Raw genomic sequence first — 12,287 nt, forward strand, 5'->3', positions numbered from 1 at the left:
TAATAGTAAAGAACTGTTATTCCTATTTTTCCCCACATCTTTGCCTAAAAGCCCTTGACTTCAAAATTATAATGACTCGGAGGGAAAGGGGTTACATCTGCCATTCCAAGGGAGGCTTCTGCCTTCCTTAGCAGACACCTGTCTTTCAAACCAAGACAATCTGGTTCTCTGATCACAGCTAGGCTGAACAATTCCAGAAGAAGAAGTTACAAGAGGATTTTGATATGCCGGTTTGCAATCCTGGGAAAACTTTTTGCCTCAGCCAACAACCTAGCTAAAAGCAGGAATTGTAACCCTCTCCTGCTGCAAGGAGAGAGAACGTGGGGCAGTATGTGTGAGTCCTTGAACACAAACCACACTGAAGAATTTGCCTGGCTTCCCCCTCACCACCCCTTTCCTCAGACCCAGCTTAAAGCTGCAGGACCCATTTCTGGACATAAAGCAGACAATAGGGGAATACAGTATTATCATAAAATCACCCCAAGACAGTGTCTAAGTCTGCTGCGTTTTCTGTTTGTCTGGCCAAACTGCTTTGCATGCACCATTTGTGTTGACTGCGTGGACAATCATCTGAGTTTACAGGAAAGTTAAGCACCCTATTGTAGATAGCAGGAGAGTTCATGTTTCCTATAGAAATTACATTTAGATTCTCTTAACTCCAGCCTGCATGAGGTCTCAGTAAGGATGGATAGTTTAGCGATAAGAAGTTGACAATTAATAGCTTTTAATTAAAAAGTTAGTGTTTTGTATGATGTAAATTGGTCATTGGGTATAGGTGCATTCAGTGGGTTGGGTCTGAGCTGGAGGCTGAAAATAGATGCCTAAGGCTAAGAACCTGTTCCACCAAGCACTGAGCATTGACAGAGGTGGTACATTCCCAGTTCATTTACATTCAGTGAGATTTTACTTTGGGGTTGGAAGAGGAAGAGAAGACTTGAGATATAGCTGGTAGTGACTTCATCACCACCTCAAGCAGCGGCGCCCATACTGGTGCACTGTCTCTTTTGTGCTGAATTTCTTGTTGATTCCGGAGGTGAACCTGTCACCTTATGGGACCATTCAGAGACAGCACAGCCCTGGTTAAGAGCAAAATTACCTTGCTCTTGCTAGCAAGACTTGATCACGTATTTTGATGTGATATGATTTGATGGATACTGTTGCAGGCCCAGAACTGCCTCACAAAACTGTACAAACTGGATAAGATGCAATTCCGGCAGACCATGAGAGATTATGTGAACAAGGATTCTCTCAATAACGTGGTGGATTTCCTGCATGCTTTACTGGGATTCTGCATGGAGCCAGTCACTGACAGTAAGTATACCTGGCATCAGAAACTGTCACTTGAGTATTCTTAAACGCTTCCATCAGAAAGAAGCCACACCCTTTGTCCTTTAAAAATTACAAAATATTATTTGCTATTCTCAGAATATATAAATTGTATCCTTAGCCGTTGGTGGTCAAGGGAGTTGGACCACTTTGGATCTGGCCACCCAGTGACCTTCTCTTGAGATCTTGTAGCACACAGTGCACCTGAAATTGAAGGCCTCCCTTTGATTCATCCTACCTCTTCTCCATGGCTCTTCACAGAAGAGATTTTCATTAAATGGTACCTCAGGCAGGAAGTTTTCTGCTTCCTGACATGACAAGGCACCAGGTGGAATGGCCTGTTTAATACACAGTTTCTTCTGAATGGAGATATAATTGAGCTTTAAAACCCTCTGTGGTACCTCAGATGAGGCAGTAAGCAGCAAGAATGGCTTGAATGAACGAGAATATGGACACATAGATGCATATGCCTGCAGTTACAAATGTGTGTCCATGTGTATACATATGGGCGTTTGAGGATTTTTTTTGAGTTAGGAAAATTATGTTCTAATATGTGCTATATTAGAACAATCAGGCATTTCTGCTTGATCACTGCATGAAACAACAGTTAAGAGTTACTGTTTACAGAGTAGGTCTAGCTCCTCTGAAACACTAGGGGAGTCTGACTGTTAGTTAGCCTTCGATGCCAGGAATTTCAGAGAAAGCATCAAAGAATAGTAAATAGCCAGCTTTCATGAAGAAGATGCCCATAGGAGGTTTCCCTTAAGTATTCACCAGTTATTGACTGGCTCATTCTTTGAAGCATGGCAGCTCATGCAGCTCTTGAAAGTCTTTTCCCTCATCTCAGGAACTGGGATGTTTTGTGGTAATTCATATAAATCTGTAATTATTTTTTGAGTCTTTCTGAAATCTTGGTGTCCTTGTGCACCTTCCAAGAAAAGCATTCCCATAGTTCAGAAGATTTTCATTTCATATGTGTTGTTAGTTTGCTGCTTAATCAAACATCTCTTATCCCTTAGAATGGTAACTAGAAAAGCTATAGTTATTGTTCAAATTTTAAGACTTACTCTGCATTTCTCTAGACAGATGTAGATAAAACTAGAGTTTTCCTGATATTTTCAATCCTTTTTCATAATACAATTATTTCTGGGAAGCTTTGATACTCATAATTTATTTTACCCTTTGCTTCTGCTTTAATTTTGTGGGGTGGGATTGTGAGAACTAAGCATAGGATATTAGGTGGGGATATGTCCTTGTCTGTTCCCAACAAGATGGCTTGCTTATACTTGAATTTTACAGATAAGGCTGGATTTGGGAATAACTTCACCACAGTGGACACCAAATCTACAGCCCAGAGTGTAGAAGGTATTATTGTGAGTGCCATGTTCAAGTCATTGATCACTCGCTGTGCATCCACTACACATGAGCTCCACAGCCCAGAAAACCTGGTAAGCACTTGATACCATGTTAACAAAGTTACTTTTTCACTTGAGTACCACCAGTGAGACTTTACAGTGAATAATTCATTCAGTTTAGCCAAATCCTTTGAGTGTAGCAAGTGGTGCAGTCACAATTGAAAAATCATGTAAATGTGATGCCTTTTTGCATGCCTGGCTTGGAACCTGGGGACTTAGACAGAACAAAAGTTGTGCAGTCTGAATGGAAATTTCTTCTCTGTTCAAGCAGCTTCTGTGTTGTTCCAACTGGATAAGTAGCATGGTCTGGAGGGATTAATGAACAAGAAGAGCAAGGGCATTCTGGTTTGTATCAGCAATAATGTGGCCAGCAGCTCCAGGGCAGTGACTGTCTCCCTGTACCTGGGCACTGGTAAAGCTGCATCTCAGAATCTGGGGTCTGTTCTGGGCCACTCACTAAAGAAGGACACTGAGGTGCTGCAGCATGTCCACAGAAGGGAAATGGAGCTGGGAAAGGCTCTGGAGAACAAGTCTTAGGAGGAGCAGCTGAGGGAACTGGAGTTGCTTAGCTTGGAGAAAAGGAGGCTCAGGGGCTTCTTGTTCTCTGCAGCTTTCTGACAGGAGGTTGTAGCAAGGTGGGGGTCAGTCTCTTGTCTGAGGTAAAAGTGACAGAACAAAAGGAAATGGCCTCAAGATGCACCAGAGGAGGTTTACAATAGATATTAGGAAAAAATTCTCTGCTGAAAGGGGAGGTCAGGTATTGGAACAGGCTGCTCAGGGAAGTGGTGAAATTGCTATCCCTGAAGGGATTTAAAAGATATGTGAATGTACAGCCCTGGACATGTTTTTTGGTGGACTTGACAGTGCTGGGTTAATGGTTGGATTCAAGGATCTTAGTGGTCTTTTCCAACCTCAATTATTCTATGATTCTAAGACCATAGCTACCATGGATCAACTTTCAGCAAAGTCGAAGGCAGTTCACTTGGTTAACGACATGGTCCACTGGTGCCAGACTATGTGAATTACTGAAGAGAAATTTGGTAGATCTTCCCAAGGTTTAGACATTCAATTTACTGAATATGTGGAGGAAAGGAAGGTGTTGCTTTTTGCTACATGCTCTCTTTTTGTATATGTATATTTGCCTGTGGTTTTTGTATATGCTCACTTCCCAGAGCAGTCAGTAGACTGGATGACATGAGCTCTCTTCTTCCAAATTGGTGCACTCTAGCAGCTAGTCTAAGGCCACCTCCTTTATTATCAAAAGTTTGGATTTTTCATGGAAGCAAACAAGAAACATTCTTGTATTCCATCATTACAGCAGAGCTGTAGAGACCCTTAAGTCCAGCTAAAGGGGCAGTAGTGCTCTGTGAGGGGAAGGAAAACCACAGTAACAGCTTAAACCAGCAGACTAGTCTATCTATGTCCAAGTCCTCTAGTTCTTATGGATATTCCTCCTTTGGAATGTTTCTCATAAGAGATCAGGTGGTGTGATGCAGAAAAACATGCCCCATTATTGGACCTAGATTAGGAGCACCAGGTGTAAATTTTTCTTATAAATTGTGTATCTTTCTAGACTATTTTAGTTAGTGTGTAAGGTGAAACTTATCCTTAAGGATAGCACTGTTAATTGTGCCTGTATGGAAAATACAGTATGTAGAGCATGCATGCAGATTTGTTGTTGTCTTGTCATTCTTTAAAGTCAGTCTTGTGGTCAATATCTTACTAAAAAAATAAAAGCCTTAATCAGGATACAGGTGCAATTATAAGCTTGTTAGGGGTTTTTTGTTTTGTTTTCCTTTGTTCCTTGCTGGGAATTTTCAGAATAATCCAAGGTCTTTCAGGAAAGCTCACAGATCAAAAATCAAGTCCTATAAAACTGTTCCCTCCATCCCCTTGCCCTCACACATAGAGGTGATTTGCACATCCCAGATGTGTATGAATGTTCAGAACTAAAAAAGGCCTTGAGTGTAGGAGGTAGGTTGGGGAATGAGTGAGTCATTCCTCTCTCCTCATATGATGTAAAGCTTTAAATTAATGAAAAAAAAATCCCAAGACACCCACTGATTCTATAAAAAACATGCAATTGTTTGCACGCTACATCCCCTCACATACATCTTAGATATTTCATGCCTTTTAAGTTCGTGGTCTAGATGAATGGTATAAAACCAACTTTAAGTCATCTTTGCCGCTCCCTCATCTTGCAGGTCTTTTAGCCTCTGATACCTCCCCATCTGCTGTATCCCATTGCAGATCACATTCCATAGTAATGCTCCTCCTTGTCTCCTTCTTCTGAGTGCACTAAATGAGTTTCCATCTGTTGGGGTTTCAGGAGTTCTCCTTCTGTTTTCTTTTTCTCTTAAAGAATTTTCCCCATACATGTTGCCAGGGGGACAAATTACTGGGTGCTTAAGAAAAACAAAAGACCTGGCCACAGGGGGAGACGTGCATCTTGCTACTCTCTTTCACCTGGGCTTGTGGGCTGTTAGTTCCTGGCATTTGGACAGAGAGAGAGGCTGGAAGGAATTCATCAGCACTGGAGACTTCTGCTTTTTCGGCTGCCTTCCTTCCTTCTACCAGAGAAATCCCGAGATTCCCAAGCCTGCCTTCCCTGCCCCACGGGGAGCTGGGCTTCGGCCACCCTGCCCCTGCCATTGCTTTGAGCCTTCGCTACTCTGTAGCCGTGCTCGCCCTGCCTGTCCAGACCTCCGGGGGTTCCCACTGCAGCTCTGGAGTTCAATACATCTCCTCTGCCACCCGGGATTTGTGCTCATCACTGCTGTTCCAGCCTGCTGTTCCCGAAGGTCCGGCCGGACACCGGGTTCAGCTGCCCAGGGGGTTTGTGAAGCCTTTGTTCCATCCCTTCCCGGGATCCCAGGGCACCAGTGCCGCATGCTCCCCAAGCTCGCTCCGGAGCGCCCCCTGCAGCTGCGGGGGAACCATCGCACCTGCCCTGCTCACAGGGAGCCGCCAGTGCCCCTGCCGGCTGTCACTGGAACTGCACCCGAGGGGAAAGTGCCTGACAGCCGAGAAGGCTGGCACTGGCTTTGTGGTTCTGTTTTCTGTTACTGCCATAGTTATTGCTGTTTGTTTGCCTTGTTATACACATATATGTGTATATATATATATATATATATATATAATAGTACAGAACTGTTATTCCTGTTCCTCATATATTTGCCTGAAAGCCCTTTAATTTCAAAATTATAATAACTCGGAGGGAAGGGGGTTGCATTTTTTTTCACTTCAAGGGAGGCTCCTGTTGGGGTTCCTCCCCCCCTGGTGTGGGGTCCGGGGGGAGGGGACCCTGGAGTAGAGGCATGGCCTAGAGGGTTTCCTTGCTCCCTGGTCAATTCCGTTCCCCATTGGTTGTTTTGTGTTCCCCTGGGTGGGGAGGACCCTGGTGGTCCCGTGACTGCGGAGTTCTTCGGCAGGACCTCGGCCAAGTGGCTGGAGAATAAAGATCTCTAAAACATCTATCAAGAATCGCTCCCTATTTCTTTCCACGGGCCTCGTTGTCTAATGCATGTTGCAGGAGACCCCACTGCAACAGGCTCCTGCCTTCCTTGGCAGACACCTGTCTTTCAAACCAAGACACCAGCCAAAACCCACAAACCATATACCTGAAGAGTAGACCACACAACAGCCAGAGGAGAAGTAATGGCCTGGTGAAGTACCTCAGAAAGTATTTATTCTCACTGCATTTTTAGAAACTTCAGACTGAATTTCTGTTCTTTTTCATGGTGCCTTGCTACTCAGGGCTTGTACTGTGATATCCGACAGCTGGTCCAATTTATCAAGGAGGCTCATGGGAATGTATTTCGGAGAGTGGCACTCAGTGCTCTCTTGGACAGTGCTGAAAAGTTAATACCAGGAAAAAAGACAGAGGAAACAGAGCAAGACCCAAAACCTTCTGGGAGCAAAAGGTAGGTATGAGGAGGGAGAAGGTAAATGACTGACTTGCATATGAATCTATGATTATCTGTGCTGAACACAAATGTAGGAAATCCAAGGGCTTCTTTTATCTTTATAGCATGTCAATTCTTGATGTACAAGCTTCTGCTGTGGCAGTAGCCTCCTTTAAAATTTAGTGAGCTGAGACTGCAATACATTTGCAGAGAAAAACATTGGCAGTCTCATAAAAGAGGCATAAGAGAACAGTGCAATGGAAACACTGGGATAAGGAAAGGTTAAGAGAACTAAGAAGCATAGTGTTACTCCCAAAACACTCTGTGGATGTATTTTTTAATATGCATCACATCATTTGGGATGTATACCTGTTTTTCTGACAGGTAAACCCTGGTATGCAAAACGAGTCCAAGAAGAGATCTAATGCTGACATGTTTCTTTATCAATAAGGAATTTCCTCTGGTGCTTTGAGGAATTTGTCTTATTAAAATGTTGGGAAGAAGGATTAAGCAAGTTGAAAAAGTCCTGAAAACCTTGGCTTTGCTGCTAAGAGCTGATACCTTTTTTGAGAATAATATGTATATAGAGACAGAAAGTTGCTAAGGAGAGGGTACATCTCTAAAACTGCTGTGCAGGTTTCCATATCCAGTTTTATGCGATGACCATGAGATGGGCCATCCATTTCCTTTGGCTGATGATTTATCTTGTCTGTATAGATCTGAGGTGGGAAGTGTCATCATTGACAAAGGCCAGTCCTCAGCTGCCCCTGACGAATGCCGGAGTTATGTCTCAAGCCGCCCAATGCAAACTCCAGAACAGTAAGTAATATTGAATTGTTCAACATGTTAGTGCCAGCAGCTTCCTTCTGGGGTTAGTACCAATGCACAGGACAGCAAAGACTTACCTGTTTGGATTGTACGACAAACTGTTGAGTGTCTACACAGGAGCTACTGCAAACAACCAGGTAATGCCTGTTTTCAGTGCTGCCAACTGGACCCATCCTGGTTTTGATAGGGAAACAGCAGAGATTTTCAAATGACAGTGCACTAGATTTGTCAGTATCGCATACCATACTACCAGAGCAGTGAATAGCATGTTAATTCCTCAGAGATTTAACCACAACTGTTCTCCAAGCTTTATTTGTACTCCCAGGGGATGATCCTATTAATTTTCAACTTCCAAGTTGTTGCTAAGGGTGATTAATGCTTCAGTGAAAGCCAGCCCATTCCTGAATTGCATTGGGCACATAGTCTCCAAAGATTGCTGTAATTTCCTATTCAGTACAGGGAATCAGCCTGCTGTTGGCATTGTACAACTGAAATCTCTTATGTCCAAAGAATTCTGCCATTTACTGTTGAATTAAACTTAAACAATACTCTTTAAGAATTTTAGAAGATTCTACAAATGGCCATGGGTCCCTAAGTAATTTTTGGCAAGTTATTTAACTTCTCTGAATACGTGTCTGTCTTGTTAAAGAGCTTTGAGATGCACTGCATGAAGACATTGTTTGCACAAGGGCCCAGAGCTCCACATCACATACTCTCCTGCCTTAATTGAGCCTGCAAAGTCTCACTGTTGCTGAGACAGCTAGGACAGCACAAAACCTTTTACTGCTCTGCAGGATTGCAGCAAGTTGTTCCTCTCTGAGCCCTGCCATAACCAAGGGACAATATAATAAAAAATGCTGTCCCAATTCCATTACTTAATGAGCAGGTTCACAAATGGCTGTCATGATGTCCTAAAGCTTTCTGGTACAAATACTTGTAGAAAGTACTAATGTGGTCTTATAAATATGGTTCATTTTGACATAAAGCTTGTTTACTTTCATGTGTAGAAACTAAAAATTGGAATGACCTGTTCAGTGGATGTTACGAATGGAGAGGAGGGCTTAAACAAGTTCTGCCTTTGACTCAGATTTCTGGTAGTAAATCTTTTTAGGGGTAGCCTGCACCTCAGACTGCTCTCACTTTTCAGGTTCTTAATAATGGCTCATTAGGTCTATTACAGAATGAATTATTTATTTAATAGACACAAATTTAACAAACATAAGACTTTAACAGATTACTTACTACACAGGATAAACAAAAGAAACACTACCAGTAGATAAACAATTCAGTACACTATAATAATAATGTGCCTATATTACAGCTAGCAAAGAAATAGTATAGATTAGGATTCAGTGCATCTTACCATCCAATTTCTTAGGGGGCATAAATAAAAAACCTTTTGCTCTCTGTTTCCAGAAAGGTAACCATGAAGATGCAGCCAAACTTCAGGGAGGAGCAATACAGGTTTCCAGGAAGTGTGTATGAAACTTCTGCCTCCGTGAAAATTTGTGTAGCTTTAAAGAAAAGTGTCTCTCAGTCAATGATTCCTGGCTTATCTCTCTACATCTCGCTCTCAAGGCGAGGGATGTTCACAGTCAGCTGGGGAGGTCTCACCTCTTTGGTGCCAGAGATAACTCCCTTTCAGGCATCTGTCCGGCCTGGGTTATCTCACCCATATGCACTAGCTGATAGACAGAGAAGATAAGCTTTCTGTGGTAGAGGGGCAGGGGGGCAAGGTCGTGCCAGAGTGGACAAACTTCTACAGGTAGAAAAGATGGTTATTTTGTGTCTTTAACAATATTGAGTATGTTGTCAACCTTGACTCTGTCCCAGTAAGAAGAGTATGTTTGGAATTCAAAATGAAACAACCTCAAGTAATAGAGAGCTTAGGAGCAGGCTGCAGAAAGGAGGTCTCGTTTCCCTGAACATTTGAATTTCACTGAAATGCAGCTCATGCTTTGCATATATTCTATTCCAGTGATGAGCAAATCCAAGGGGCCAATCTGGGACGTAAGGACTTCTGGCGAAAGATGTTTAAGTCACAAAGTGCAGCAAGTGATACCAGTAGTCAATCTGAGCAGGACACATCTGAGTGCACAACTGCTCACTCTGGAACCACCACAGACAGGCGCTCCCGCTCTCGCTCCCGACGAATCTCCCTTCGAAAAAAACTCAAACTTCCCATAGGTAAATGTATGTCTCTTTCTATTCCATATACATATTGCATGCGCAGGGAAGGACAGCTAGATATATCTGGCTTAAGAAATATTGCAGCACAGTTCCTTATTGTTCATCTATTCTCCCCAAAGAAGCTGTGATTTGCTGCTGTCTCCACTTTACAGCTGTGGAACTGAGGTAAAGGGAAATGTAAGAAATTTGCCAAAGATATCAGGGGATATTTTTGTCAAAATAGATTATTGAAACTTTCCTCCCAAAGTAGCAGGCTAGTACTGTAATCTCACAGGCACTGTTACTGCCTGTACAAGAGAAATAGTCCAAATTAACATTTGTTAAACAGAGAATATATCCGTTCCAATTCCCAAGACCTGGCCTTGCATGGTAGTTAACACACATAACAAGAAAACGTTACCTTTGCTTTTCTCCCATTTCCCCAAGCCTTAGTATGGCCACTATGGAGAAATATACTGCAATTGCTAAGAAAGAGATTCTTCTAGAAAGAATTTTTAAATTTGTCCTGAGCAACTTATTCTGTAACAGGGAATTGGCTGAAGCGCTCCTCCCTCTCTGGTCTGGCTGATGGAGTGGAAGATCTCCTAGATATCAGCTCTGTTGACCGTCTCTCTTTCATCAGGCAGAGCTCCAAGGTAAATGTGTCAGGCTGGATTACAGAGAGCTTGAAAAGGCAGGATCTGGATGGTTTTAGCTGCACATGGGAATATTTTCTTCAATATGGACTTTGCAGCTAAGGAGACTGTCACAGAAATCTCCAGAGCAGAGCCATGGGAATTTGACACTGGTCTTTTTTACCTCATGGTGAAGACTAGGTTAAACTTACACTGTACTGTCAGTCTGCTCTGGTGCACTGAGAGGAAAGTGCAGGTTCTGTCAACATACTTAAGCTTAATTGTTGTTCACACTTCTTCTTCCTTCTTTGTCCTTTCACAGCTTCTCAAGAAAGATCAATCCTTTAAGCAGAAAGCTTAAAAGATGAAGTGCTTCAGCGTATGTAAATCAGTGCAGACCCACTTGTGTTACTATGTTGACTCTTACAGCCCTTCTGTAGATGTTTATGTCTAACCAGTGAGACCAAGACCTCATGCTATGGCACAGACTGACCAGCCCCTCTGTCCCTGCACAGGTGAAGTTTACCAGCGCAGTGAAGCTGTCTGAAGGAGGGGGGCCGGGAGGAGGCCTGGAAAACGGGCGAGATGAAGAGGAGAATTTCTTCAAGCGTCTTGGTAAATGGCGCACCTGCCGAAGACACCCATCCAAGCTTCATCACACAGAAGAAAAAGATGGTTAGAAATCAGGGTTCTCGTCTCCTTTTTTCTTTCTTTTTATCATTTTTAAAATATCTTTCTTTCTGTATTTTACCCCTTTCCCTTTTTTCCTGCTTTCTTCATGGATTTTGTCTCCATTGTAGCCTTCTCCAATTTTTTAGTCTTTGTAAATGTTTTCTTTCACTTCCTTCATTCTTTTATTTTGATTTAGAAAAAAGCTCTGGTAAATTTTTTTCTAAAAAAATCAGACTATCCAAATAAATTATAAAATACAATATTTGGGCTTTTAAAATCAAATTACATCTGGTCAATACACTTGAAAAATTAATGCTTGCTTCAAAGCACTTATTCAGTTCAAAATTAGGGTGTAAATCTTACGTTGTGTAATACAACAATGGGTGTTCCATCCATTTTATTGTTTAGTTTTGTTTTTTCAATTTATAACTATTTGACAGTTTTAGCAAAGATCAGCACAGAAATGGAAAACCCTGCACAAACCTTGTTATAATTATCTCTTTTCTTCTGTGTTTGCATGTCTAGTCTCTGCATACCATTCATTAGGGATGCTGTCCCTTTTTCTTAGCACACAACATAATAATAAAAACACTCCTTTTGTTTCCACAGAAGTGTATTTAATTGCTATGTATTTTCAAAGTCAGCAATGTCTGAAAAATGCCTTTATGAATAATACAAAATCATGGTATAATCTGTTTTAAAATATCATGCAGTCATTGACATGCTCATGTCCTCCGCTCAAAGCACATCCTTCTTGTCAGGGAGACAACCTTGTATCTTGAAGTTCTGTTACATTTTTTTTTAAGACAACACAACCAGATTCCCAAAAACACACAAAAAGGAGTAAATTTTCTTTTTTAGCATGATTTCTGTAGCTTTACAATATGCTACATTTTCTGGCATTATATTTGGTTTTCTTCTGACATTACACTTCGACATTGCATTGTGTGTATTTTGCCATCACTTGTCCCAGGCCTGCAGTGTAATGCATGTAAGGCATTTCTCAGGCACGTGATACTTGCAAAATATGAGCATATCTTGTTACTGTAAACTGGTCATTATCTGCCACTGGTGAATGGTGGTGCTTTTCAGTTAGCTCCTAGATGAAAAGTATTGTTCCTTTGGGAGAGTTCAGCTACCTTGTTGAAGTCTGGTAGCATTCTCCAGCAATGGAAGGAATTAGTTTCTTCATCCACTGCTTTGTGCTGAAGTAGGTATGAAATACTTTCACCATATTTCCTCCCAGCTCTCACTGGTTAAAAACGACTGAGGGGCAGTGAAATCTTTACAGACTGCCACAGCTCTTTCTGCAGTGCACCTGTGAGATGAACTTCATA

The 12,287-nt window shown here is 42.1% G+C and overlaps 1 protein-coding gene across 18 annotated transcripts in view; it reads left to right on the forward strand.

Moving 5' to 3' along the window:
• Positions 1 to 12,287, forward strand: part of LOC116446294 (protein unc-80 homolog) — a 145,263-nt gene that overhangs the window by 46,121 nt on the left and 86,855 nt on the right. For 11 of the 18 annotated variants that reach the window (XM_032113812.1, XM_032113821.1, XM_032113822.1 and 8 more), the window contains 7 exons: positions 1,164 to 1,311; positions 2,626 to 2,774; positions 6,498 to 6,664; positions 7,364 to 7,465; positions 9,453 to 9,667; positions 10,193 to 10,299; positions 10,794 to 10,953. In XM_032113812.1, coding sequence (XP_031969703.1) covers positions 1,164 to 1,311; positions 2,626 to 2,774; positions 6,498 to 6,664; positions 7,364 to 7,465; positions 9,453 to 9,667; positions 10,193 to 10,299; positions 10,794 to 10,953 — 1,048 coding nt within the window. The remainder of the gene's footprint in view (positions 1 to 1,163; positions 1,312 to 2,625; positions 2,775 to 6,497; positions 6,665 to 7,363; positions 7,466 to 9,452; positions 9,668 to 10,192; positions 10,300 to 10,793; positions 10,954 to 12,287) is intronic. The other 7 variants (XM_032113811.1, XM_032113818.1, XM_032113819.1 and 4 more) reach the window with 3 other exon arrangements.

This window comes from Corvus moneduloides, chromosome 7, assembly GCF_009650955.1.
Source record: "Corvus moneduloides isolate bCorMon1 chromosome 7, bCorMon1.pri, whole genome shotgun sequence".
Classification (NCBI taxonomy): domain Eukaryota; kingdom Metazoa; phylum Chordata; class Aves; order Passeriformes; family Corvidae; genus Corvus; species Corvus moneduloides.